This window comes from Pseudorca crassidens, chromosome 14, assembly GCF_039906515.1.
Source record: "Pseudorca crassidens isolate mPseCra1 chromosome 14, mPseCra1.hap1, whole genome shotgun sequence".
Lineage (NCBI taxonomy): Eukaryota > Metazoa > Chordata > Mammalia > Artiodactyla > Delphinidae > Pseudorca > Pseudorca crassidens.
The window spans coordinates 15,022,841-15,045,760 of record NC_090309.1 but is presented as its reverse complement, the minus strand read 5'-3'; the positions used below and the strand labels follow the sequence as shown (position 1 = coordinate 15,045,760).

The 22,920-nt window shown below is 51.6% G+C and overlaps 2 protein-coding genes across 4 annotated transcripts; one reads left to right on the top strand and one right to left on the bottom strand.

The window, feature by feature from the left end:
* Positions 1-393: 393 nt before the first annotated feature.
* On the top strand, positions 394-18,679 carry TGOLN2 (trans-golgi network protein 2). 2 transcript variants are annotated; one of them, XM_067704533.1, is made up of 5 exons: positions 436-493; positions 741-1,408; positions 3,138-3,221; positions 17,663-17,728; positions 18,546-18,679. In XM_067704533.1, exons 1-5 carry the CDS (start codon positions 448-450, stop codon positions 18,636-18,638), a joined length of 957 nt encoding a protein of 318 aa, XP_067560634.1. In that variant the 5' UTR covers positions 436-447; the 3' UTR covers positions 18,639-18,679. The 2 variants fall into 2 exon arrangements, with proteins under 2 accessions (XP_067560633.1, XP_067560634.1); XM_067704532.1 differs by lacking the exons at positions 17,663-17,728; positions 18,546-18,679 and adding an exon at positions 4,478-5,869 and having other exon boundaries at positions 394-493.
* On the bottom strand, positions 9,185-22,915 carry RETSAT (retinol saturase). 2 transcript variants are annotated; one of them, XM_067704514.1, is made up of 11 exons: positions 22,545-22,914; positions 20,290-20,472; positions 19,722-19,963; positions 18,615-18,816; positions 17,839-18,036; positions 15,958-16,077; positions 12,242-12,380; positions 11,897-12,006; positions 11,655-11,821; positions 11,300-11,459; positions 9,185-11,034 (listed from the first exon to the last, which is right to left on the bottom strand). In XM_067704514.1, exons 1-11 carry the CDS (start codon positions 22,891-22,893, stop codon positions 10,895-10,897), a joined length of 2,010 nt encoding a protein of 669 aa, XP_067560615.1. In that variant the 5' UTR covers positions 22,894-22,914; the 3' UTR covers positions 9,185-10,894. The 2 variants fall into 2 exon arrangements, 1 of the variants encoding a protein (XP_067560615.1); XR_010934408.1 differs by lacking the exon at positions 11,655-11,821 and having other exon boundaries at positions 10,896-11,034; positions 22,545-22,915.
* Positions 22,916-22,920: the final 5 nt, after the last annotated feature.

Sequence of the window (22,920 nt, the reverse complement as noted above, 5' to 3'; positions counted from 1 at the left end):
GTGTACGGCAGGGAAAGAACCACGAGAGAGGGAGAAGGTAGAAATGTAGGCAGAAGATGGGGCGAAGAGGCGCTGGGCCACAGCGATTTCACTCCCGTGGGATCGTCCGCGGGCCAGGGAGCTCCTGCTCTGCCTATATTGTCTCATAAGTATAAGGGCAAAGAAGAAAAGGGGGAGTAACGGTCTGTAGCGGCTGCTATGTAGCAAAGAAACCAGAAAAAGGTGGATACGCCTTCCACAGGGGACAACACGGCGCCGACACCAAAAAAAGAAGTAACATCCCGGAGAAAACAGCTTAACCACACACACCCAGGCCTTTTCCCAAGCCCCGCCCCTCGACCGGGTATGGCTGCGGGAGACGCACGCAGGAAGGGGTGGGGCATGAGCGCTGAGCCCGCGCGCTGATCTCGCGAGAGCAGTAGAGGGCGGAAGCGCAGTCTGTGCAGGATGAGTTTACGGGTTGTGTTCGTCTTGCTGAGCTTCGCAGCGGCGGGTAAGGCCCCCCCCCGCCCCGCCTCCCACAACAACTCCTCGACCCACCTCCACTAATCCCAGTCACGCCGCCAGGCCCACCAATACTCACCGTGGCCGGTCGCCACCTGACCTCACTTCTTCCCTGCCCGACCCTCGCCACCCCTCCGCTCGCCATCAGCCCCTTCCTCTGTTTGCCCGTTGCAACGTTCTGAGGATTCCTTCCTCTCCGCCTGCCTCTCTTCAGCCAGACGGTTTCTCTGTTTCAGGCTCCACGCAGCCCACTTCTTTGCCAGTCTCCTCAGCAGTCGCTCCGAGGACAAGTCCGGCTTCTACAAGAGACTCCAAGCTCACGTTGAGCCTGCAGCCTGAGCAAGGACACAATGACAGACCCCCTCAGAATCGGAGTGCCACGAAAGCCGTCCCTGGCAGTTCGGAACCCGAGCTGCAGCACAAGAATGACCGCCTTGGCAATTCCTCCAGAGACCAGTCCACCAAGTCGGTCTCCAGCCCCTCTTCTGATAACAAGGAGCCCACCAAGTCCGATTTAAACACAGTAACTGACAAAGCTCTGCAGCCTTCCAGAACTGAATCTGGGGGAAAAGTATTGCTAGACTCTGACCGCTCTTCTACCCAGCAGGAGGAAGGAGGTAAGTCTTTAGAACCACCTGAAGATGAGGAGCCCAAGGAGACTGAGGAAGGGGATACAGAGCCTGAAGAGGGTGCACCGCCCAAAGACGAGAAAGAAATGCCTGGCCCTGCCTCCAGTGAGAACCGTGGAAGCACAGTTTTGAATTCCCGGAGTAGGGAGAAGGGTGACCGTTATAAGGATAATCTTGGAAGTTCCAGTGCAGAGAGCAGCCACTTCTTTGCATATCTGGTGACAGCAGCCATTCTCGTTGCTGTCCTCTATATTGCCTACCACAATAAGCGGAAGGTAAGTCAAGAGTTGCTTTAAGAGGAGGAATGGGGGCTTCCCTGGTGGCGCAGTGGCTGAGAGTCCGCCTGCCGATGCAGGGGACACGGGTTCGTGCCCCGGTCCGGGAAGATCCCACGTGCCGCGGAGCGGCTGGGCCCGTGAGCCATGGCCGTTGAGCCTGCGCGTCCGGAGCCTGTGCTCCGCAGCGGGAGAGGCCACAACAGTGAGAGGCCCGCGTACTGCAAAAAAAAAAAAAAAAAGAAAAAAAAGAGGAGGGATGGGATTTCCTCCATCCTGAAAGGTTGGAGTGTGGGTATCCATCACTCATCTGCCTGTAAGCACTAGGAATTTAAAAACAAACTTCATTTTTTTCTGAGACCCTGCTAGGGTTCTTTATTCTTCTTTCAGAAATCATATATTTTCATGTCTGTTTCCTCTGAGTGCCTTCTGTTGTTGCGTCAGGTGCCAAGTTTAGGACGTTATTATGCTCTGACCCAAATTAGGGTCTCCTCCCGTTATCTTGGAACTTACAATCTGTCACAGCCTGAGAGGACCCGAGTACCTGACAGTCTGTAAGTAGTTAGAGCCCTTATCTTCCTGTTTCCCCTCTCAAAAAGACAGTGCTTCCTGTCTTATTATTTCTAGCTTCCTTTCCCAAGCTTTTGTTTTCCATGTGCAGTGGCAGAAAGAATGGTTACATAGTCTTCAACACCAACAGCAGAGAGCCCAGGGACTATATTTTCTGCAGTCAGTTGAGTTTCTGATTAGACGAAAGGCCAGAAATTGCATGGATACACTCATCATTTACTTCAGCAGGGTTTGTTGTGTTGCTTAGTAACCACTCTAAGGACAAAATGATTGCATTCCTTTTTTTTTTAATTGAAGTGTAGTTGATTTACAATGTCGTGCTAGTTTCAGGTGTACAGCACAGTGATTCAGTTATATGTATATATATTCATTTTCAGATTCTTTTCCCAAAATGATTTCATTTCTTATTCAGCCCTAAGAATTTAGTAGTTTCTGTAAGCTGGTTAAAATTGAAGGATCCAATTCATGATAGCCATAAGGCCTAGGGCTGTGAGAAATGAGGGAAGACATTTAGTAAAAGTGGTAATTCCTGGGAATTCCCTGGAAGTCCAGTGCTTAAGGCGCTGCACTTTCACTGCAGGGGGCATGGGTTTGATCCCTGGTCAGGGAACTAAGATCCTGCACGCCTCACAACACGGCCACACATACACAAAAAAGTGGTACGTTCCTTATTCTACATCCAAGTGCTCCTCATGGAGAGTAACCTTAGGTATGAAATGAGAGTGGTAAGGTTAAGATGAAGCAAAGTGTGGGGTGAAAGAGTACATTTGCAGATAAGTTAATTATCTTATCTGCACATTAATTATTGCTTAATATTAAAATAAAAGGAGGGTGGATGGGTCAGCCTGGAGGAGGCTAAGTTGGGGAGGAGCTGGCGGTTCTTTTCACCAAGTGCTCTTGAGTAAATCATACAGACCACCAAAAGCTAGAGCCCAGAAGAGCCCTCCTGCATCTCTCATTTCCTGTTTAGCAGTATAAAGGATTCTGATGTAACTAGGCCCTGTCCTCCTTATAATTGTTAATAGGGCCTTTCTGTGGATGTCCTGCTCTTTTTACTGTCAGGGTCATTAGGGCCACCACGTGATTACCTCTGATTTCAGAGACTGAAATATGTCATTAGAGAGTCACTTGTTAATCTCTGACTTGTTCCTTTCCCCAGATTATTGCTTTCGTCCTGGAAGGAAAAAGGTCCAAAGTTACACGGCGGCCAAAGGCCAGTGACTACCAGCGTTTGGACCAAAAGGTAAGGAAGGAAGGAGGGATATGCAGTCTCACATGGGCCCAGCAGTGGGCTTGTGTTTGGCATGGCGGTAGCAGCAGCTGATTCTGGGGTGCTGTTGCCACTGCCCCGCCCTTTTCAGACCACAACATATAGACATTCATGTGAACATGTCTGTGATGTTCGAGCTAGAAGAGATTCTCAAGGCCTCTGCAACAGCTTCTTCCTTCAACAGATGAGGAAGCTCAGGCCCAGAAACATTATGATTTTTTCCCCTAAGTTCCCACTACAAGTTCCTGTGAGAAATGAGGGAAGACCTGAGGGCAACTCCCTTGGCTCCCAGCCTGTACTTTTCACACTCCATCAGCACTTCGCAAATTTTCATAGGCATGTGACTCACCCTAGGAATTGTGATTAAAAAAAAAAGCAAACTCTGTATGGGGTGAGCCTATGTTTCTTCATTTCTAGGGAGTTTCCAGGTGACACCACAGGCTGCTGGATCCACACTCCGGGTCGTAAAGCACTAGGCCACACGCCCTGGAAGCAAACAAATCCAGAAATGTAGGATCTGGGAGCTTCCAGCTCCCTAGATCAGCCCTGCAAATAGACTTCCTGAGTGCGGCCAGCCCAGGCCTCTGCCAGAAAGCAAAGCCCTCCTTCCACCCCAGAGGCAGCCTGCCTGCGTGGGGACACACTGCCTTGCTGCCGGCATGCGCCCTCCCTCCCTCTGTGCAGCCACAGCCAGGACACTGGTAAAGAGTGGTTGGTGCCCGACTTCCCACAGGGAACACAGTCCGCATACCAGTTACAAAATAAGCCGCGCAGCTCAGAATCTCTTTGTTTGCTAGCCCAGTAGGTCAGCTGCACAATATAACTCTGGCCTAGAACCTTCTCAGATAATTGACTTCAAGGATTTCTTTTCCCCTTTGTTATAATTTTTTTCTGATTAAAAAAAAAAGTGCATGTAAACAATTCAAAACAATATAGGATGGTGCACAGTAGACGCCCAAGATTCCCATATGCCCTCCACCAAGTATGTATCTTTCTAGTGTTTGTTTTATTTCAAACTGACTTTTAAAATAATTTTATGTGCTATTATTTTATCAGTTGCTGTTTGTATGGTGGAGGGTCAGTTTGTCTTAATTTTGAATTTTTCTCCTGAACTTCAACTCCTATAAGATCTTCCCCCCGCCACCTCCCACCCCAAGATCATAGCAGTGAGGTATATTCCTTTGGAAAAAGATGAATGTTACCAATAGATTGTATTGCTCTTGTTTCAGATTTGATTTTTCTGTTCTTGAGAACCTTGTCCTCCCTGCTGATTTGTTTCTAAATCAAGAAAAATGAAGAGAAAACTACTGTGACCTAAGAGACACACCCCCTCCTCTAGGGTTTGGTGGCAAGTCGGGGCTGGCAGAGGCAGGGGGGATTGCTTTGGGTTTTGCACCTGCACTTTGGCGAACTTGTCCTCCTGTGTTCCCGTTATTTATGCTGGTGTCTTCCAGCCTGTCCCCCTGAGTGTGAGTAGGGAAGCATGTGGGCGTGCCCAGCTGTGACCAAAGGGAGACCTCAGCCCTGGGCAGGTGACTGCTGCTGACTGCCCTCCCTCGGGTCTTGGCCCTGTCGTAAAGTTAGCCCTTGAAAACAGCATTGCACTCGCCACTACTTACCTTCGCGGACCTAGGAGAAAACTACAGGCTGTAGTCTGTTTCTACCAAGGCCTCTCCCTTTGCGGGGATGTGCCCTACAAAAGATGTAGAATGTAGTGAATGCTGATGGGCAGAGGGCTCCTTTGAACACGATTCTCTTCAAAGGCTTCAGCAGCAAACCAAAACTGCAGCTAAAAAACATGCTTTACTGCCTGCGAGTCCAGCCTGCCTAGTGCAAGCTCTTCACGTTCTTCTGACATTTTCATATTATTTAAGACGAAGTGAAGCCACTTCCATTTAGTTGTACTGAGCAGAAAACTGAACTTGGGGGTTCTGGGAGGAAAGCTGTAAAGCCACTACGCCCATCACAGATGTTTTAAAAATCACAGTTACGATTATTGAAACATTGTGTTCATCCCTACTCACCATCATTACAGAAACTTTTTGAAGGAGGGTGAGTTCATGCCTTGGGGCAGAAAGCAAGGACTGTTTGGTTTGGGTCTAAAAATTTCGAAGGGCTTTTATGAAACATGTTTCCCACAAACTCTATTTTGCCTTTGTTGCCTAAAATAGACTTACATTTACAAACTGACTATACTCCCTCCTTTACCTGAATCTAGTTAATGGTCCTCTTATCTGATAAAAAACGCCAAGGCTAATTAGTAAAAATTCTCCTTCTGTCCCATGTCAGGGATTATTAAAATTTAAGAAACTCAGGGGACTTCCCTGGTGGTCCAGTGGTTAAGACTCCTTGCTCCCAGTGCAGGGGGCCCGGGTTCGATCCCTGGTTGGGGAACTAGATCCCGCATTCTGCAACTAAGACCCAGTGCAGCCAAATAAATGAATAAATATTAAAAAAAAAAAAAAAAAAGAAACTCAGAGAGTTCCCCTGACATAACGGAGGGTAGTGTTTTGGATCAGCTTATTGTTTTATTTAAATCTGTTCTAGTTGTGCTACCCTATTATCAAGAGCCTAAAGAGAGTTGTTTCTGGGGGGGAAAAAAAAAAAAAACTGAAAGAGAATAGCTGATCTCAGGGAAATGCAAAGAATGTGGGAAGTGAGAGGAACAGGATGAATTGTAGGCCATCGAAGAAGTCTGGAGGAAGAAGGGGCCATCCTGTTTGTCATGGTATCTTCCACCTCGCTTAAAACAGCCCGTGACTTTGAGTTGAGACTTTCATTCTCTGCAGGTAACATCTGTAGAGGTAAGGAATGAGGACTCTTCTTGGCATCATCCCCTAAGACCATGGTTATTTACTCCCTTTTCTGTCTCCCCTTTCCCTGCCTTTCTTCCTCCCCTCTAATGTTTTCTCTTTCTTCCTGTCTCCACTCACCCCTTTCCTTCCGTCTTCGTGCATGCCCAGATTCCCCGATCCCATTCATCCTATTTGTGGTCCAGCTTCCATTCCCTTGCCATGTATCTTCCTCATAACCTTTACAGAGTCACTTTGGTCCTTGTCTTCCTGCTAATAATGGTTTCCCAGAGGTTCAGATCCCCAGATCCAGTGGCTTGTTCTCAAAGCTCAGTCTTGTCCCTGATAGAATTGGACACTTAGACCATCAAATCAAACTTCCCCTCTTCTGGTCTCTCTGTCCTGGCTTCTGAGAACTCCTTTGTCTTACCCTGTGCTGGTGGAGGAGAAGGCCCTCCAAGACAGGTCTTTGTCTTTTCCTTTGTTTCCCTAGAAACTCATCCATTCTTTATCCTCTGAGTGAGTGACTCCCAAGTTTTTATCCTTGGCCTAGTTCCCAAAGAACCCAGTCCTGCTGTGTGCTGAATATTTCAGCTTGGTCATCCTATTGTCACTGAAACGGAATTTCTCTCTTCTGCCCCTTAAGCTGCCCCTCTCAACTGCCCAATCTCTTTAATCACCTCAACTCCAAACTGCATACTTGTGCCGTTTTTATGTCTTGTCACGAAAGTCCTATCCATTTTTAGAGAACCATCTCCAGCTACAGTCTCCATTTTCCTTGTTTCCCTGCCCCACCCACACTGCCACCCATTCCACTTCTCTCCTAGATTTTTTTTTTTCCCAAGAGCCACCTTAATTGGTCTTCTGTCCATTTTTTGTGTATGCGAAGAGAGCAGAGTGATCTTTCCAGAGTACTTGCCGTGATCTGAAGCGTGTCTCGTGGCTTCGAGAATCAAGTTCGTGGACTCTGGTGTTCAGGGCTCCGCAGGCCGGCACTGTCCTGCCTGTCTTTCCCTGCATCCTCGCTGGGCCAAAGGTCCCTCTTGTCGGGCCCGTCCAGGCCTCTGTGCCTTTTCGTCCTTGCTGCGTCCTCCAGTCCCTGGCTTCCGGTGGCTGTTTTCCAGTTAGGGCGCGTCCCCCCACCTTCTCTTCTTTCCCTTGCCTCCCCGAAACCTGTTTCCTCAGGGCCCAGCTCACGTTTGCCCATGCACCTTCCTGACTCCCCTGCCCCGCGTGATTGGCTCTTTCCATTTTACTGTAATAGCTCCTGGTAATGCCACTCACACATTTTGGAACTTGAGCAAAACAGGGCAGCCGGTATCTGCCATCTCTGTCTGGTCTCCCCAAGAAAATGAATCTCCTTCAGGAGCACCCAGGGCGCCATCTGCGTATCTGCCTAACACGGGACAGTCCCCGGGGACTTGAGTTCAGTTTCTTCTTGCAAAGGAGACATGTTCTTTGTTCAGGACATCTGGCTGTGACTTAGGTCTCACACGGCTCTTTCTGGCTACTGGTTGCTGTCCCTCACTGATGGACATTGATAGTAAGGAGGAGAGCAGAAAGCAAGGTTGGTTTCAGGCCCCAAGTCGGTTGGCACCAAGTGGACGCCTAAGTATTGTTGTAGCGTCTGCAAAGCTTCACTTCTTGAGCCTCTGAGAAGTAGGTTTCTTGTGTGAAAGAGTACAAAAGAATTTAAGTTTCACTTTAGAAATTGCACTGAAAGAAATCTCCCACAACAAAGGAAAAGTTGTTTTCTGGGTAGTTGTCTTTTTGAAGATAGACTCTTTGAAGCATGTTTTCCTAGAGATTGTGCAGATGAGGGTGGCCTGGTGGGGGAGGGGAGGATCTCTCCAGCTGTGGGGGGGGGGGGCGCGGGGAGGCGGGCATGAGAGGTGCCCTATCCAGATGGCTCTGTGCTTCCTTTCCTGGCCCCAGTTTTTGGTGGCAGGGTGGTTTCTATTTGGAGGAATCTGTGCTTCAGAATTATTTGAAGAGTCTACCTCTGGACTCTGTGGGAGTGGAAGGCTAGTCTACCTAGAAAGGCTAAGATAACTCAGAAAGACCTGACAACTAGCTATGTACACACTGACATTTCTTTTCACATAATGGCTTTCAATGAAACTTTTGGTGACGAACTCTAAACCTCTAAAATTCCCGATAATGATTCTCATTTTCTTCTCCCATTTCATGTCATTTAATTCAAAAGCCTGCCCCTCATTTTTGCAGGGTAACTTGTTATGTAATGCTGCATGTGTGATGAAAGCTAGCACGCTTTGCACATGTTCTGAATCATTTGAACAGGGAAGACGAGTATGCCATACACCAGACCCTGTACTTCTGCCAGCTGTTTTGTAAAAACTCTCGCTGGGACAGTTGCGTTTGGCATTGTCTTGCTTAAGAAAGAATCCTGAGAAGAGATTCTCAAGTTTAATTGAACCATACATCCAGAACCAAGGCTGAATCTCACCTCAGTTTCTTAAGTCACGTGTGAATTTCCTAAATATCCCGATCTAGAAACTCCTCTGTAAAGGCATTGGGTCTGAGCTGTATAGTGTTTCAAGCTGCCAACAAAGTCAGCTTCCTCACACTTGTCGATATCCTTTTAATTCAGAAGTCTAACATGTTCAATAAATGGTTGATTGTTGAAATTGTTTCCCTTCTTTTTTTGTTTACCCAATTAGCAGGATACTACTGTTTTGCAATGTTTTGTATTTCCACCTTGTAACTTAATGATAATCACTTAATTTTATTTCTTTAAAGCTTATTTGGGGACTTCCCTGGTGGTCCAGTGGCTAAGGCTCCACGCTCCCAATGCAGGGGGCCTGGGTTCGATCCCTGGTTAGGGAACTAGATCCCACATGCCACAACTAAGAGTTCGCATGCCGCAACTGAAGTTCCCACGTGCCACAACTAAAAAGATCCAGCATGCCGCAACAAAGATCCCATACGAGGCAGTGAAGGTCCTGCATGTTGCAACTAAGACCTGGCACAGCCAAATAAATAAATAAATATTTTTTTTAAAAAAAAGCCTATTTGGTCTAATGACAAGTATTTTTCCACATATAATGTTTTACCTAGCTTTTATGAATGCCGTCACCACGTAGTTATGTATCTCTGCACAGAAACCAAAATAAATTTCAAATGTTAAAGCTCTAAAATCATTAAATTTAATTTTTCTCCTTATTTTTTAAAAAGCAGTCGATATACGACATTATATTAGTTTCAGGTGTACAACATAGTGATTCGATATCTGTATACATTGCAAATTGAACACAGTAAGTCTAGTAACCATCTGTCACCATACAAAGTTATTTCAGTATTATTGATTATATTGTACCTCTTAATCCCCCTTAATAAATTTATTAGTACTGTATTGAAATTGATTAAAATAAGGCCTAACGTAAGTGGAAGGTCATTTTTTTTTTAAACCTTTAGCCTTCACTCACCTTCCCACCCAATCCCCACGTAAGAACCAATACACCGGAAACGCATTCCCAAGCTTTGCACGTGGTCTGTAATTTTCCATGTTCTGATTGACTGCCTGCCAACCTCCTCCTCCTCACCAGGCAGCCCTTGTCCTAGGTTGGGAGTAGCTGGGCTTCTTGTCATAATACACTCGTTACCTCTTAGGGCTCGTCCTTTGCTGTACCCTTGGCTTGAAAGCTCTCTCCACCTGCATCAACCCCAGTGAAGTTGTCTTTCCAGGCCTCTGCCCTGACGGCGAACGCCCCCGTCTCGCTGTGTATTTTAGGAAGCTAAGTCTCGAGGCTCAGGCCCTGAGGTCTGGGAGGGTACCTTGATGCTGGCATGGTGAGAACCCAATTTAACCCCGATCATAAGGAAGACGAGCCCAGGCCCTGGCTGCATGCGCATTGGATGTTCTTCTGTAACATACACCTTGCTAACTAATGCGTCCTGTCAGCCCCCTGCCCCCACGTCCACATGGACCCTATCACAGGCGGTTCCCCACCCGCTGAAAGCCAGTGGAGCCAGAAAAATGGGATCTGAAGCCTCAACCTATGGAACTACAACCCAAACCGTGCTCATCAGGCACCCTCCCTCCGCTGTGTAGGACGCCCGCGGAGAGGCACTAAGGGGGAATGGGAAGAGAAGCCTCGGGCCAGTGGGACCACCCTGCTTCAGCCGCCCCACACTCTCAAGGGTTCTGGCCACCTGACCAAAGAATATTTGGTTTGATGGCTCTGAGTTAGGAGGTGTGGGTGCGGGATGCAGAGCGCTGCCTGATGAACCATTAAAGTCACCCAAGTCAGTAACCCACGCTGGGCCTTTTGTAGAGACAGCATGTTATAAAAGGTATGAAAGGGGCTTCCCTGGTGGCTCAGTGGTTGAGAGTCCGCCTGCCGATGCAGGGGACACGGGTTCCTGCCCCGGTCCGGGAAGATCCCACATGCTGCGGAACGGCTGGGCCCGTGAGCCATGGCCGCTGAGCCTGCGCGTCCCGAGCCTGTGCTCCGCAACGGGAGAGGCCACAACAGTGAGAGGCCCGCGTACCGCAAAAAAAAAAAAAAAAAGATATGAAGGATCACCACCTGCCTGGCTGGAAGAGCTTCAGTTTAAGAACCACCATCTAGGGACTTCCCTGACAGTCCAGTGGTTAAGAGTCTGCACTCCCACTGCAGAGGGCACGGACTTCAATCCCTGGTCGGGGTAAGATCCCACATGCTGTGCAGCACAGCCAAAAAAAAAAAAAAAGCGCCATCTATGCTACACTTCTGCGTCGGACTCTTATTCAGAAATTAAAAACGAGTACTTTACGTGATCAGAAAGACATGGGTAAGTCAGGGGCTGTGCCGGAGCACTGGCCAAATTTCCTCTGACTCATCCCTGACCAAACTAGTTCTTCTTCTTCTGTGCCTGGACCCTTGAGCCAAGCTTCTGAAGATCTGAGTACAGGTTCCGCTTCAGGATGGCGCTGCTGCACAGCAGGGCCCCTTGCAGGGCTCCCATCAACCCACAGGTGAAGACATCCTGGCCTAGGAGACAAAAGCAGAGGCCCGTGTGCACTGCTGCCCCCCCCCCCAAGTGGGGGACAGGGATGGACAAGAGCCCCTGGGCCAGGGCTGCCCAGAGATGGCTTCAGACCAGGACCAGGACCAGGGTCCACAGCTGCCGAGGCAGCCCAGCTCAGGGTGTGGGAGGCTGCAGGGGGCAGCAGGATCTGAGGGCAAGAATGGAGGACTCTGGGTGACAGGGAAGCCCAGGGTCTCAGGTCCTGGCAAAATGCAGCAGTGAGTGTACCTGTCAGGTAGAGGTTGGGGATGGGGCTCTGGGCCCTCATGGAGGCCATCGCACCAGGATGCAGGCGGCCCAGGTCGTGGTCAGCCCCGTAGCAGGCCCCCCGGGGGGCTGCCAGGTAGAACTGATTTGTCAACGGGGACCCTCCAGTCACACTGTCCACCTGAGGAGGCAAAAGAGGCAGCCGAAGAGTGGGAGTGGGACCTTGTGAGACCCTCACCTCCTTTCCTGCCCCTGCACGAGCTGCCTGCCGGCACGGGCTCCCTATCCTTTCCTGGAGCTCAGTCAGCCCAGGCCTGGTTCCCCTGCCCCAAAGAAAGGGTAGAGATGCACCAGCCACAGAAATCTGTCCTCCTACCTTCCCCTCCAGCTGTGGGAAGAGCTTCAGGACGACCGACAGAGCGGCTTCAACAAAGGAGCTCTTGAGGGTCTCGTAGCCGCTGCTCCGCTTTCCCTGGGGCTCGTCCCGCCACTCCTCGAACCACTCATAGGAGGTGGGCACCAGCACGACCCCTGTGGAGCGGCCTGGGGATGCAGGGCGGGGTCACTACTGCTGCCCCTGCCCCGCCCAAGCCCCCGCCCCAGAACCTCAAGCCCCACCTGAAAACCGGTCCTCCCACGACGGGTCCTTGGCCGACGGGAAAGTAATGAAGAGAACGGGCATGTGCTCTACAGCCTTGTCCGCAGGCAGAGAGAGGTAGTGCTCCATCCTGGGGGAGGAGAGGGGCTGTCGGTCCCGGCCTTGTTCCCCGTAGCCAACAGCACCACCCCGAGGGTAGGTCACCCCCAGGGATCCCCGAAGGGATGAGGCCAAGGCACAGCCTAGGTAGGGAAAAGCCCTTTGGGAGTAGATTCTTGCCCATTTCCTCCCATCCTGCATCCTGCTGCTTCTCCCCCAGCATCAGGGGAGGGCACCCTCCCCACACACGCACACCCACGCCTTACGCCATGTCCATGTCTGTATCAAAATAAACGTAGTAGTTGGTAGACGGCAGCCCCAGGTCCTTCTTGGTGCCTCGGAGGCAGATGAAGACAGAGAACATGCTCAAGCCGGGCCGCACCATCCCCAGCTGCCGCTTCACACCTGCAGAGGCGGCAGGGCCGCGTGAACAAGGCCACCAACTGCTGCCCCTGCCCCGGGAGCCTGCGGACGCCCACTCACCTCATCTGCAGCCTCAGACGTTTGGACAACTCGACCCGGCAGGAGCCTGCTCTTTGGTCTCCTGCCTGTGGATGCCACGGCCTCAGACTTCTGCTCTGAGCGCCTTGAGGAGCAGTGAGTGACGCCTGGCTCTCTGAGCTGCTCGCTGCCTCCCATCGTCCCCTTAATGTCTCAGCTATGAGCGGATGACGGGCTCTGCACTACAAAGACCACGGCTAGGAACAGTATTTCGTTGTAAGCCTTGGCTTCGGTATTAAGTTGAATACAAACCATCTAATGACTGAATATGCATAATTCCTCCTGTGCTGAACAGTCAGCACAAGGCCTTAAAATGGTAAGTGATGCAGATGAACAGATGCAAATGGCATCACTGGCACTTGGCATTTCAGGGTTCATCTGGGGAGGAGGGAAGAATAGCACTGAGGAGGAAGGCACCAGGCACCGTGGGAGCCTCTGGTCCCCTGGACCGAAGCCACTGGGCATTCCCACCTCTCAACAGCTGAGCCCAGACCAGTTTTCTGGAAGTTGCTCCCACAGAGTCTTATCCTTTTTTTTTTTTTTTTTTTTTTTTGGCGGTACGCGGGCCTCTCACTGCTGTGGCCTCTCCCGTTGCGGAGCACAGGCTCGGGACGCGCAGGCTCAGCGGCCATGGCTCACGGGCCCAGCCGCTCCACGGCATGTGGGATCTTCCCGGACTGGGGCAGGAACCCGTGTCCCCTGCATCGGCAGGCGGACTCTCAACCACTGCGCCACCAGGGAAGCCCCGGAGTCTTATCCTTTGTTCCCATTCCCAGGACCATTTCCAGCCTCTGCCTGAGGGATAAGTCGCCACTGGCTGCTCTGCTTAATTCATGTAACAAATATTTGTTGAGGACCTAAAATGCGCTGGATCCTCTGCGAGGCCTTGGGAACACTGCAAGGAATCGGACGTGATGCCTGTCCACTGTCCACTTTCCTGAAGAAGCTGGCTCTCCTATTAGAGGCTGCGAAGACCTGAGTGCTACGGGGAGGGTGACCATAAAACTTATCATCCAGAACAGGCCACTTCTGAGAGTCAAGGGGGCGTTGTAACAATTACAGTAGGACAACGGGCATATGACACCCAGCTGTGGGAGCGCCGAGCCGCCCAGCTGTGGGAGCGCCGAGGCGGGGCAGGGGATGTGGTGAGTAGTAGTAATTGCCCTGGAAAGTCAGGAGCACCTTCTCCCCTGGGTCCCAGCATCGTTGGGGAACCACAGCTGTGGGCACCCCCTTTCCAGGTGGGGCAGGGTGGGCACAGAGAGAACCAGGGGCCCAGGAGTGATACCCCCAGGTCTTCAGAAGCCCCTTAGCACAGCCATCACCTCCACCCAGCCCCTCCTGTCCCTTTCCCCAGCTAGAAGGAAGGGGTCCAGGAGCCACCCACCTGGCAGAAAAACAGAACCTTGGGTCTCAAATCAGGCACACGACGATGAGACCAAGCCCTGCTTCTCCACACCAGCCTTAGCTCCCCTACTGATTTTGTCAAACTAGTCTTCCCTACTCAAAACTCCTCCTCTCCAAACTACCCTCCTCAAAGCTCAGCCGTGGAATTTAAGAAAGGCACTCCTGTTCACAAAGGCTCCCCCTGCCTGACCACCCCACCTCCACCCTCGACCCCAACTAGCACTGCCTGTCCCCAAGGCCACCAGATATCCTGTTCCCATCTCTGAGAGGGAGACAGAACTGTGAGAATCTCTACCCCCAAACAGCTGGAAACGTAGGAATCCCAGCACCTGGGGTCTCTGAGTTAAGCATCACTGCTGCCACTGTCTGAAATGCTCTCAAACTGGGATTCATGCAGCTCCCGCTCAAGAGAGGCAGCTGGTCCTTCAGGCAGGTAGGGGCTGGCACATGAGACTGTCTTCAGGGCTGGGATACGTAAGAGCAGTGGAAGCTGCTTCCGCCAGTGAAGGGAGGCAAGCTCGGCAGCTAAGTCTGTGGCATGGCTGCCTGGAGAGAAGGCGGGCCTGGGGGAACACTGGGCCTGTCAGGGGACAGTGTCAGGGTTCAGAGGTCCTGGGAGAGAGGGAGGCACGAACCAAAGGCCACCGGGCGGTCTCTGCCCCACCCCACTCAGCTCACCCGGCCTGAGAGAGGGGAGGCCCCTGCTGGCAGCAGGTGCCGGCCGAGGCCCAGCTAAGTGAGGCAGAGGGCTGAGGAGGCCAGTTCCCAGGAGCACATGGCCTGTACCTCAGAGACAATCATGACGGCCACCCACCCTCTCCCCCACCAGGAAATCCAAGGCCTCACTTTTCTACTGAACCCACATCCCTGGGCCCGCCCTCTGGGGCGGAGCGCTCTTTCCACAGCGCTCCTCCCCGGGCACCAGTGAAGTCCGGGGTTTCCACCCCAAACTCATCGTGAGTGGCTCCCTACTCCCCACCCCAGCCAGAGGCCTTTACGCAGATGCCTCTGCCTCACCCTCCAGGATCGCCGGTCCCCTCCCAGCCAGCGGCCTCCTCCCCTCAATCACATGGGGAGCTGCCAGCTACATTTCCAAATGGTGACGTCTCAGCTAACCTTGGCTCAGCCACTCTGTTCCTTGTGGGCCGACCTGCTCTCCTGCCCCTTCAAGTGAGGCCTTCGCTCTGGAAGCCCCATGCTTCCCAGCCCAGAGCAGGCCAGCAGCCCAGGCTTAGGAGTCAGACACACCAGCCTTCTCCTCTCAGCTTGGCCACCTCCAGCTGGGTGGCCTTGGGCAGTTATTCACCTGTGTGCCTCTGTTTCCCCAGCCATCACCATTAGGGTGACGAGCCCTCTACCCAGTGGCCGAGGATCAAGGCAAGAACAAAAACAGGCTTTTAGTTTTGGACGCGGCGTATCAGTGGAGATGACTAGACTGAGGCTTATTTTGAGTTCAGGGCTCACGGAGCGGAGGATACTCCTGCAGCCTCGGCACCAATACAGAGCTGCTTCCTGAAGAGGCAGGCCCACAACAATATTATCAAGGCCTTCTTCTCCACGCCAGCCTTGGCTCCCCTTACCAACAATATCAGATCAGGCTTCCCCACTCAAAATAAGTGAGAAACTAAGGAAGGAAGCAGGATTCATAGGGCAAACTCAGTGAAAGTCCAAGAAACGTTCCTTTAGGACTCAACCCACCATCATGGACTAGCAGAGAGATGATCTAAGATCTAGGGAAACTGGAAATGGGCAACTAGGACTGGAGACTTGAAAGAGGAAAGGGAAACATGGTTGAGGTGATAAGGGGAAAGGGAGTAAATATGCCAAGAATGAAATGAGAGATAAGGACCAAAGGGTCTTTGGGGAGGATGTGATACAAAGGAAGTTGATGCCACCCCCTAAACAGAGGCCTTCTGGGAACGGATGTTAGAAACCGGTGTGCTCACCTTTTCTGCCTATGGAGGGTCAAAGGGCAGTGCTAATGCTGGGGGAAGCATCAGCCAGGCTGAGCCAGCTGGTTGCAGAGGGCAGGCCTGGGGCACCTGGAGGACAGTGATGCAGCCCAGTCGTTTACCTGGCAGACAGCGGGCCTTCTCTGGCAACAGGTACTCATAGGTGTTGAATAATCCTGCGTTGGAGATCACGACAGGGCAATAGATGCTCACCAGCTCCTGACCCTTCTTCACAGTGACACCTGCAGGCACAAGAGCTTGGCTGAGGTTCTGTAAGCTCCAGGAGGATGAGAAAGGTCCCTATTCCCCACCCCCCAGATCTCTCCCACATTGACCCCGAGCGGGCAGGCCCCAGGCCAAACTGCAAAGTGAGGGAACCATCCTGAAGCGCTGCCCTCTTGGCTCACGGTCCCCGCCCTGGCTTCCTACCTCTCTCCCCACCCTGCGTGGGCACGCTTCTCTTGAGCAACCCACCAACCTTCACACGAACCCCGAAAGAGCCCATGGGCTGAAGGCCTTCACTGGAATCCTAGACCCTTCTTCACAGCTGCCAGACTTCCCGTCCCAACTTGCTCTTTTCAAAATCCTCCAAAGACACCTCAACCTCTACTTAAACTCCAAGGTCTTGTCTCAGCCTTCCCTGATGTGGTCCCTTTCGTGCGTCCAGCCTCATCTCTGGCCATTCTCACTAAACTATTAGGTAGGACTGTATGAAATAGCTGATAGTCAACCGTTTTTTTAACCTATAAATGTGGCAGTCTCTTATGATTCAACCTAACATTTTCAGATGCCTAAAAATACTCAGCTCTTTCATACCTCTCTGCCTCTGCACATTCTGTTCCCCCTGCCTGGAATAACCACCCCTCCCCTCTGGCTAGCTTCCTCTCACCCTTCATGACCTCCCTCTGAGGCCTTCCCTGTTCCACCACCCTCTGTGTCACCTCCATCCTTGGTGCCCGCCTCTATGTGGCACTTTAATTATAGCGCAGTCATCTTCCCTGTGAGACTGGAAACTTCTTGAGTTACAGATTAGGATTTACTTATCTTTTATCACCTAGCACGTGAAAAACACAAATAAATATATCCGCCACTGAATTTAATTGAACTGATAAACCCACCTTGGTCCACAGACCCCCTGACGGCTGGAAGAACTTGCTCATGAACATGAGAGAAAGTCTCACACATCAGACAGCCACCCCCCTCTCACCACCGGGAACTTCCCAGTCTCCTCTACACACATGCCCTTGGAGACCGCTGACGGTCTTTTCTCCCTTGATTTTTGCGTGCCCTGGGCTACCCACTCACCACCTCCTCCTTGAAAGATTCCTCTGGTGAATTTACTGTCACACCAGCTCTGTTTTCCCCAGGCCTCTCTCTGCCCCCTTAGCTGATGCTTCTGAAGCACCCGCAGCCGGGATGGCCTGTTCTGTCTACCAGAGTCCTTCCTTGCATAGAGCCTCTCCTCACAGAGTTCATCCACGGTGGGATTTTGACGCTCTGTGCAGGTGACAGCAAACACCTGAGCCAGGGTAGAGTCTGGGTCCCACTCTGCCATTTACAGATTGAAGGCAGGGCATCCTGCCGGCCTCCACACCACCCTACGAGCACCCAGGTTACGTACTCACTCCATCAGTCACTGAACAAACAGTTACTGGACTCTATTATGTGCTAAAGTCTATAGACATAAAGATTAAAAAGACACAGTCCCTACACTCAGGAGGTCCTAGATTACCAGATAACTATTTTTATCCATTGAATAAATGATGAAATACTGTTCTCTGGGAACCATGCCACCCTTTAACCTTCCCGTGTCCTTTTTGCTTCCAGGCCAATCGCTATCCCCGGGCAGCCCCAGACTGGGACAGATTCCAGGCTTTAACCCCCGACTTGGAGGTCAGTTCTTCTACACCTTCTGCCCTCAGTGCTTTCTTTGCTCTGCACCCAGAGACCCCAGGTCTCTCCCACCCCGGCCAGGGACTGTGAAGACAATGCAGGGCTCTTACCGCAGGCTTTCCCAGCTGAGTCCAGCAAGATGCTCTGCACAGGGGCCCTCGTCAAGACAGCACCCCCGGCCCGCTGAATCACAGGGATGGTGTGGAAAGCGATTTCACTGGAACCCCCTCGGGGATAAAAGGCCCCTTTTATGTAGTGGTCAACCAGCAGAGCATGCATGGCAAAGGTGGTGTGGCTGGCGGTCACGCCTACAGAAGGAAGGAAGGGGTGATGAGGCAGGAGGGGCAGCGCTACCTTCGTTCAGAAAGGAATACGGGTTCCCATCAGAAAACACGCAGCCTTTGGGAGTTCCCTGGCGGTCCAGTGGGTTAGGACTCGGTGCTTTCACTGCCAGGGGCCCGGGTTCAATCCCTGGTGGGGGAACTAAGATCCCGCAAGCCGTGAGGCATGGCCAGAAAAAAAAAGGAAAACACGCGGTCTGAGGCTATGCATCCCAGGATCCAAGTGATCCCCGGGGCTCAGGGCAGCCAGAGGGCCTGTTTCCATCCAAATGTGGGGAACGGGGAACCTTACAGGTCTTGGGGCCACTGGGAATGTCCTCCCTGCAAACTGTCATGCTGCCAGGGAGGACAGTTTTGGTTGGAAAGGAAAGTCATCCAGGGCGTGGGTGAAGGGAATTTTTATCAGTGTGTCCAGTAGGGAGGCGGACAGACATCTCCTCCATAAGCTCCAGAGGGTGTGTGCTCTTCCATTTCAGTCAGCCAAGCAGGCTCAGGAAGGAAGACTGAGAGCCAGGAGCTGCCTGGGGCCCAAGGCCAGTACCCACCATAAGTGGGAAAGATGTAGCTGAGCACGGCCTGGAGCTCCGGGGAGGCTGGCAGCTCCCGCAGGACCTCGGCCAGGCTCTGGGTGGATGCATGGAGGAACGAAGAGAAATGGGTGAGCAGCCCATACTTGTTGAGGACCTGAACCATGAGCAGCGGGAGGATCTTCAACAAGATGGCATGACTGACTCCTCTGGATACCACCTGGGGAAGGGAATGAGCAGGGAGGAACAGATCTCATCTCCTGACTCACCTTTCCAACAGCCTGCATAGCCCGAGGGCCAGCAACACTTAGCCCCGGCTGAACTTGGCTGAATTTGCATTTTAAAACTCTGTACTTGGGAAAACAAACAAACAAACAAACAAACAAACAAACAAAAACTCTGTACTTGGGACTTCCCTGGTGGCAAAGTGGTTAAGAATCCACCTGCCAGTTTAGGGAACATGGGTTCGATCCCTGGTCCGGGAAGATCCCACATGCCACGGAGCAACTAAGCCCGGGAGCCACAGCTACTGAGCCCGCATGCCACAACTACTGAAGCCCACTTGCGTAGAGCCCGTGCTCCGCAATGAGAGAAGCCACTGCAATGAGAAGCCCGCGCACCGCAATGAGTAGCCCCAACTCGCTGCAACTAGAGAAAGCCCGCGCGCAGCAATGAAGACCCAAAGCAGCCAAATATAAAAAAGTAAATAAATTTATAAACAAAAAAACAAAAAACTCCATACTCTGTGAATTTTTCCCATTCTACCCTCAGGTGAGTCCTTTTTTGCTTCTCAGTTTCCAGCCCAAATTCCTTGTGAATAATCCCAATCAGATGAAGTGAAAAAGTGGTGATACGACCACAGGGAGGCCAGTGTGGTCAGGGAGGCCAGCGTGGTCAGGGAGGAGAGCTGAGCGCCCCCCAGAGGCCAGAGTGAGAGTGGCAGCTGCGGAGCCCAGGCTCCAGAGACAGAGGGCCCCCGGGGCACAGAGGCCAACTCCAGTGGAGGCTGAGCTCCAGACAGACAGGCCTGTTCCTCCTTCCTGCCTCCCTTACCCATCACTCCGCTAATGAGGAAGGTCAGCCTTGCTGGGAATAAGCAGGGGGTCCTCAGCATGTCCGTGTTACCTTAACCAGCCTTATATACTTGTCGATGGCAGCTTCCTCCTGGGGAAACTTCTCCTTGAGGCCCTGTACGTAGGCTTTCTCCCCACTGTACATGGGAAACTCCTTTCGGCCATTGGGCCCTTCTAGTACCATGATGTCAAAGGGAGAGGCCGTGGGAGCCCAGTCCAACTGCCCCTCAGTGATCTGGTCCAAGATAAAACGGCCAAAGCTGCCCTCCTGCATGCGCCCGATATAATGGATTCCTGTTGGGAGACAGAAAAACAAAGTGTCATAGGGATATGGGGATCGAGCCCTGGAAAAGCTCCAACAAGGAAGCAAGGTGAAAGAGGTTGTCCTGCAGGGCTGAGTCTGTGCCCAGAGGGGGTACCCACCCTTTCTGTAGAGGGGGGTTGCAGCAGAAACCACCAAATCCCTGCCCAGTTCGGCTGCCGGCGGGTACAGCTGTCAGACAAGGAAAGCGGTGCCCAGGGAGAAGACGGGGCCTCCAAAATCACAGAAATGCCCAGGATCGTCCCACCATGGCTGCTCCAAACCACCAGCTCCCAGCCCTTTTCCACAGAAGCCTTACCCGTGTCAAATTCAAGGCCATTCTGTCCAAACGTATGACAACAGCCTCCCGCCTTGGTATGTTGTTCCAGCACCAGAACTCGCTTGCCAGCTTTGGTCAGGATCGCCGCTGCCGCCAGGCCCCCAAAGCCACTGCCTATGACCACCACATCCAGCTTCTCTGGCACTCGGCTGGCTGAGAAAGCTGCAGCAGATGGAGGAGATGGAGGTGGGGGCTTCTTGGGGGGCAGTGAAAGAGCAGTGATGTGGAAACCAAGGCAGAATTCTCTAGCCTGTACAACGCCAGAAAACTCTAGAGCAGTTTGGCAAGGAGCTCCTGACTAAAATGTCTCAAACATTTTACCTGGGAAATATTCAGGACCAGCCAGGCGGGGTAAACAAAGTGATTTGGTTTGATCTGAACTGATTTAAGAAAAGCCACTATGTAGCTGGGGATGTTTCCTACTTGCAAAGAAAGTAAAAAATCCACAAACTATCATAGGAACAAAACAATGCTGCAATACAGGCTGAGAAACCTAAGTGCAGACAGAGAGCGAGCTAGGGAAGAAAGGAAACAAGGAGGGGGACGGGGCCAGTGCAGGCTGCTGGCTCATGGACTGGTCCATTCACAAGCAGGTTATCTTTGGAAAATGCAGGGTCTGCAGTTAGCAGTGGAGCAGCCCAGTCGGATGATGGTTCTTCAACATCCTGATGCAGAGGCAGGACAGAGCTGCTCTGAGAAATCGTGGAGGTGGGGTTGAGGAGGAAGCACCTAAACAAGACAAAACTGGACAGCCCGTGGTGCTGTATGGGCACTTCCTACACAAGATCTGTTCTCTCAAGATCACTCCTAACTGGTGGCGCAGAGGTTAAGAATCCACCTGCCAATTCAGGGGACACGGGTTCAAGCCCTGGTCCGGGAAGGTCCCACACGCTGCGGAGCAACCAAGCCTGTGCACCACAAGTACTGAGCCTGTGCTCTAGAGCCCACAAGCCACAACTACTGAGCCCACGTGCCACAACTACTGAGCCCATGTGCCACAACTACTGAGCCCACGTGCCACAACTACTGAAGCCCACACATCTAGAGGCTGTGCTCCACAAGAGAAGCCACCACAATGAGAAGCCCATGCACCTAACGAAGACCTAACATAGCCATAAATAAATAAATAAATAAATATATTTTTTTAAAAAAAGATCACTCCTGAAGAACTGAGATTTGGAATTTTTCAAGCTGCTAGGGAACTCAGTAAACTTTCAACTTTTCAAATGTTTTTTAAAAGACCTATAGTGAAAAATATATTTCATATTCACATCCCAGAACGTATGTTAGTATATAATATAAATACCTGAAACAGAAGTTTCACAATACTTACCAGAACCATGTATTATGCACTCTGATATTTTCCATTCTACTGTCATTTAAACTGTTAGTTGCAACAGTTAAACTAGTCATCTCATTTTTAGACCAATCCAGATAAATGGAGTGACTTGCTAATGTTTTCGCAGCAAATTAGTGACAGAGTCCAATTAAAACTCTGATCTCAGAAGTTCAAACTAATAGCCCTTCCACTTAGAACAATACTGTCTCCAACTGTGTAGCAAGACTTGTTGCACAGAATACTAAAATTTACAAGTGAACAGGTGAGAGAGATCTCGGATATCAACAGATTATTCTCTTTACAGGTTATTCTTTTTTTCTTTTTTCTTTTTTAAGCAGTAGAACTCTTTCTTTAAAACCTTAGAGGAAATTCGCAAATACTTTTTAAAGATGACAGTGCAGGTCAATGGAAGAGCAGCTCTGAGCCTGAGTCACCCTGTTGAGTCTCGTTTCAACAAGAGATGGGAGCAGGCATAACCAGTCAAATCACTTGATGGGCCAAATGCAATTTCCTATAAAGGTTTCTGTGCAGCTCTCCCAAGTCCCTGAACCCATGGGGAAGATAAGTGAAAACGTTAAGGTCTTAAAGCAAAGTAGGGGAAGGGTCTCTTGTTTATCCGGTTAGCCACCTCTTGTTTATCCGGTTAGCCACCGCTATACTAAGTGGTAGGGCCTGAGCGTGGCTATGCCAAAAACTTGGCTCGCCGAGGACGATGCCCGCGCCCGTGTGGCCACGATTCCCCGGGCCTGCGGGGACCAAGGCTCTCGCCAGTGGCGGACTCTAAAGCGGGTGCCTCCACGTGCAAAGAAGCCCTCCCATCACTCTGCATCTGGGGAACGCTAACCCGCGAGGATGTCCAGGCGCAGCCTCAGACCCCGGGGTCCCTCCCGCTCACCTTGCTTGAGAACCTTCTTCCTGGCCTCGTTGTCGGTCACCAGGGGCGCGGGTGGCCGCTTGACATCCTCGGAGAAGGGGTTCGGGGAGCTGCTGGAGAACAACCCCTTGCAAACTTTGCCGAGGACGGCCAGCAGCAGCAGCGCAGCCAGCGGCAGCAGCAACAGCCACATCGCGCTGGCGTCGGAACCTGTCCGCTCCGACTGCGCCCGGGCTCTGCGGCCGCGGCTCTGCCCAGTTAGCTTATCCTCGCACCCGGAAGGCACTGCCAACTTTGGCCACTGCTCAGCCAGGCCCTTTTTGGCCAGAAGCCAAGTCTCCGGCGGAGATTGACCATTGCGGCTCTTCATACTCACGTCTCTGGAGGCGCGGAGGGC

What these genes read in the sequence shown, in the direction of transcription:
- TGOLN2 (XM_067704533.1), top strand. Translation starts at nt 448, where the DNA reads ATGAGTTTACGGGTTGTGTTCGTCTTGCTGAGCTTCGCAGCGGCGG. An exon ending in GCTGAGCTTCGCAGCGGCGG is followed by an intron (nt 494 to 740) that starts GTAAGGCCCCCC and finishes TCTCTGTTTCAG; the next exon opens with GCTCCACGCAGCCCACTTCT. An exon ending in CTTTAACCCCCGACTTGGAG is followed by an intron (nt 17,729 to 18,545) that starts GTCAGTTCTTCT and finishes CTTCCATTTCAG; the next exon opens with TCAGCCAAGCAGGCTCAGGA.
- RETSAT (XM_067704514.1), bottom strand. Translation starts at nt 22,893, where the DNA reads ATGAAGAGCCGCAATGGTCAATCTCCGCCGGAGACTTGGCTTCTGGCC. An exon ending in GAAGAAGGTTCTCAAGCAAG is followed by an intron (nt 20,473 to 22,544) that starts GTGAGCGGGAGG and finishes CATCTGCTGCAG; the next exon opens with CTTTCTCAGCCAGCCGAGTG. An exon ending in GTGGGAGGACCGGTTTTCAG is followed by an intron (nt 11,822 to 11,896) that starts GTGGGGCTTGAG and finishes CTGCATCCCCAG; the next exon opens with GCCGCTCCACAGGGGTCGTG.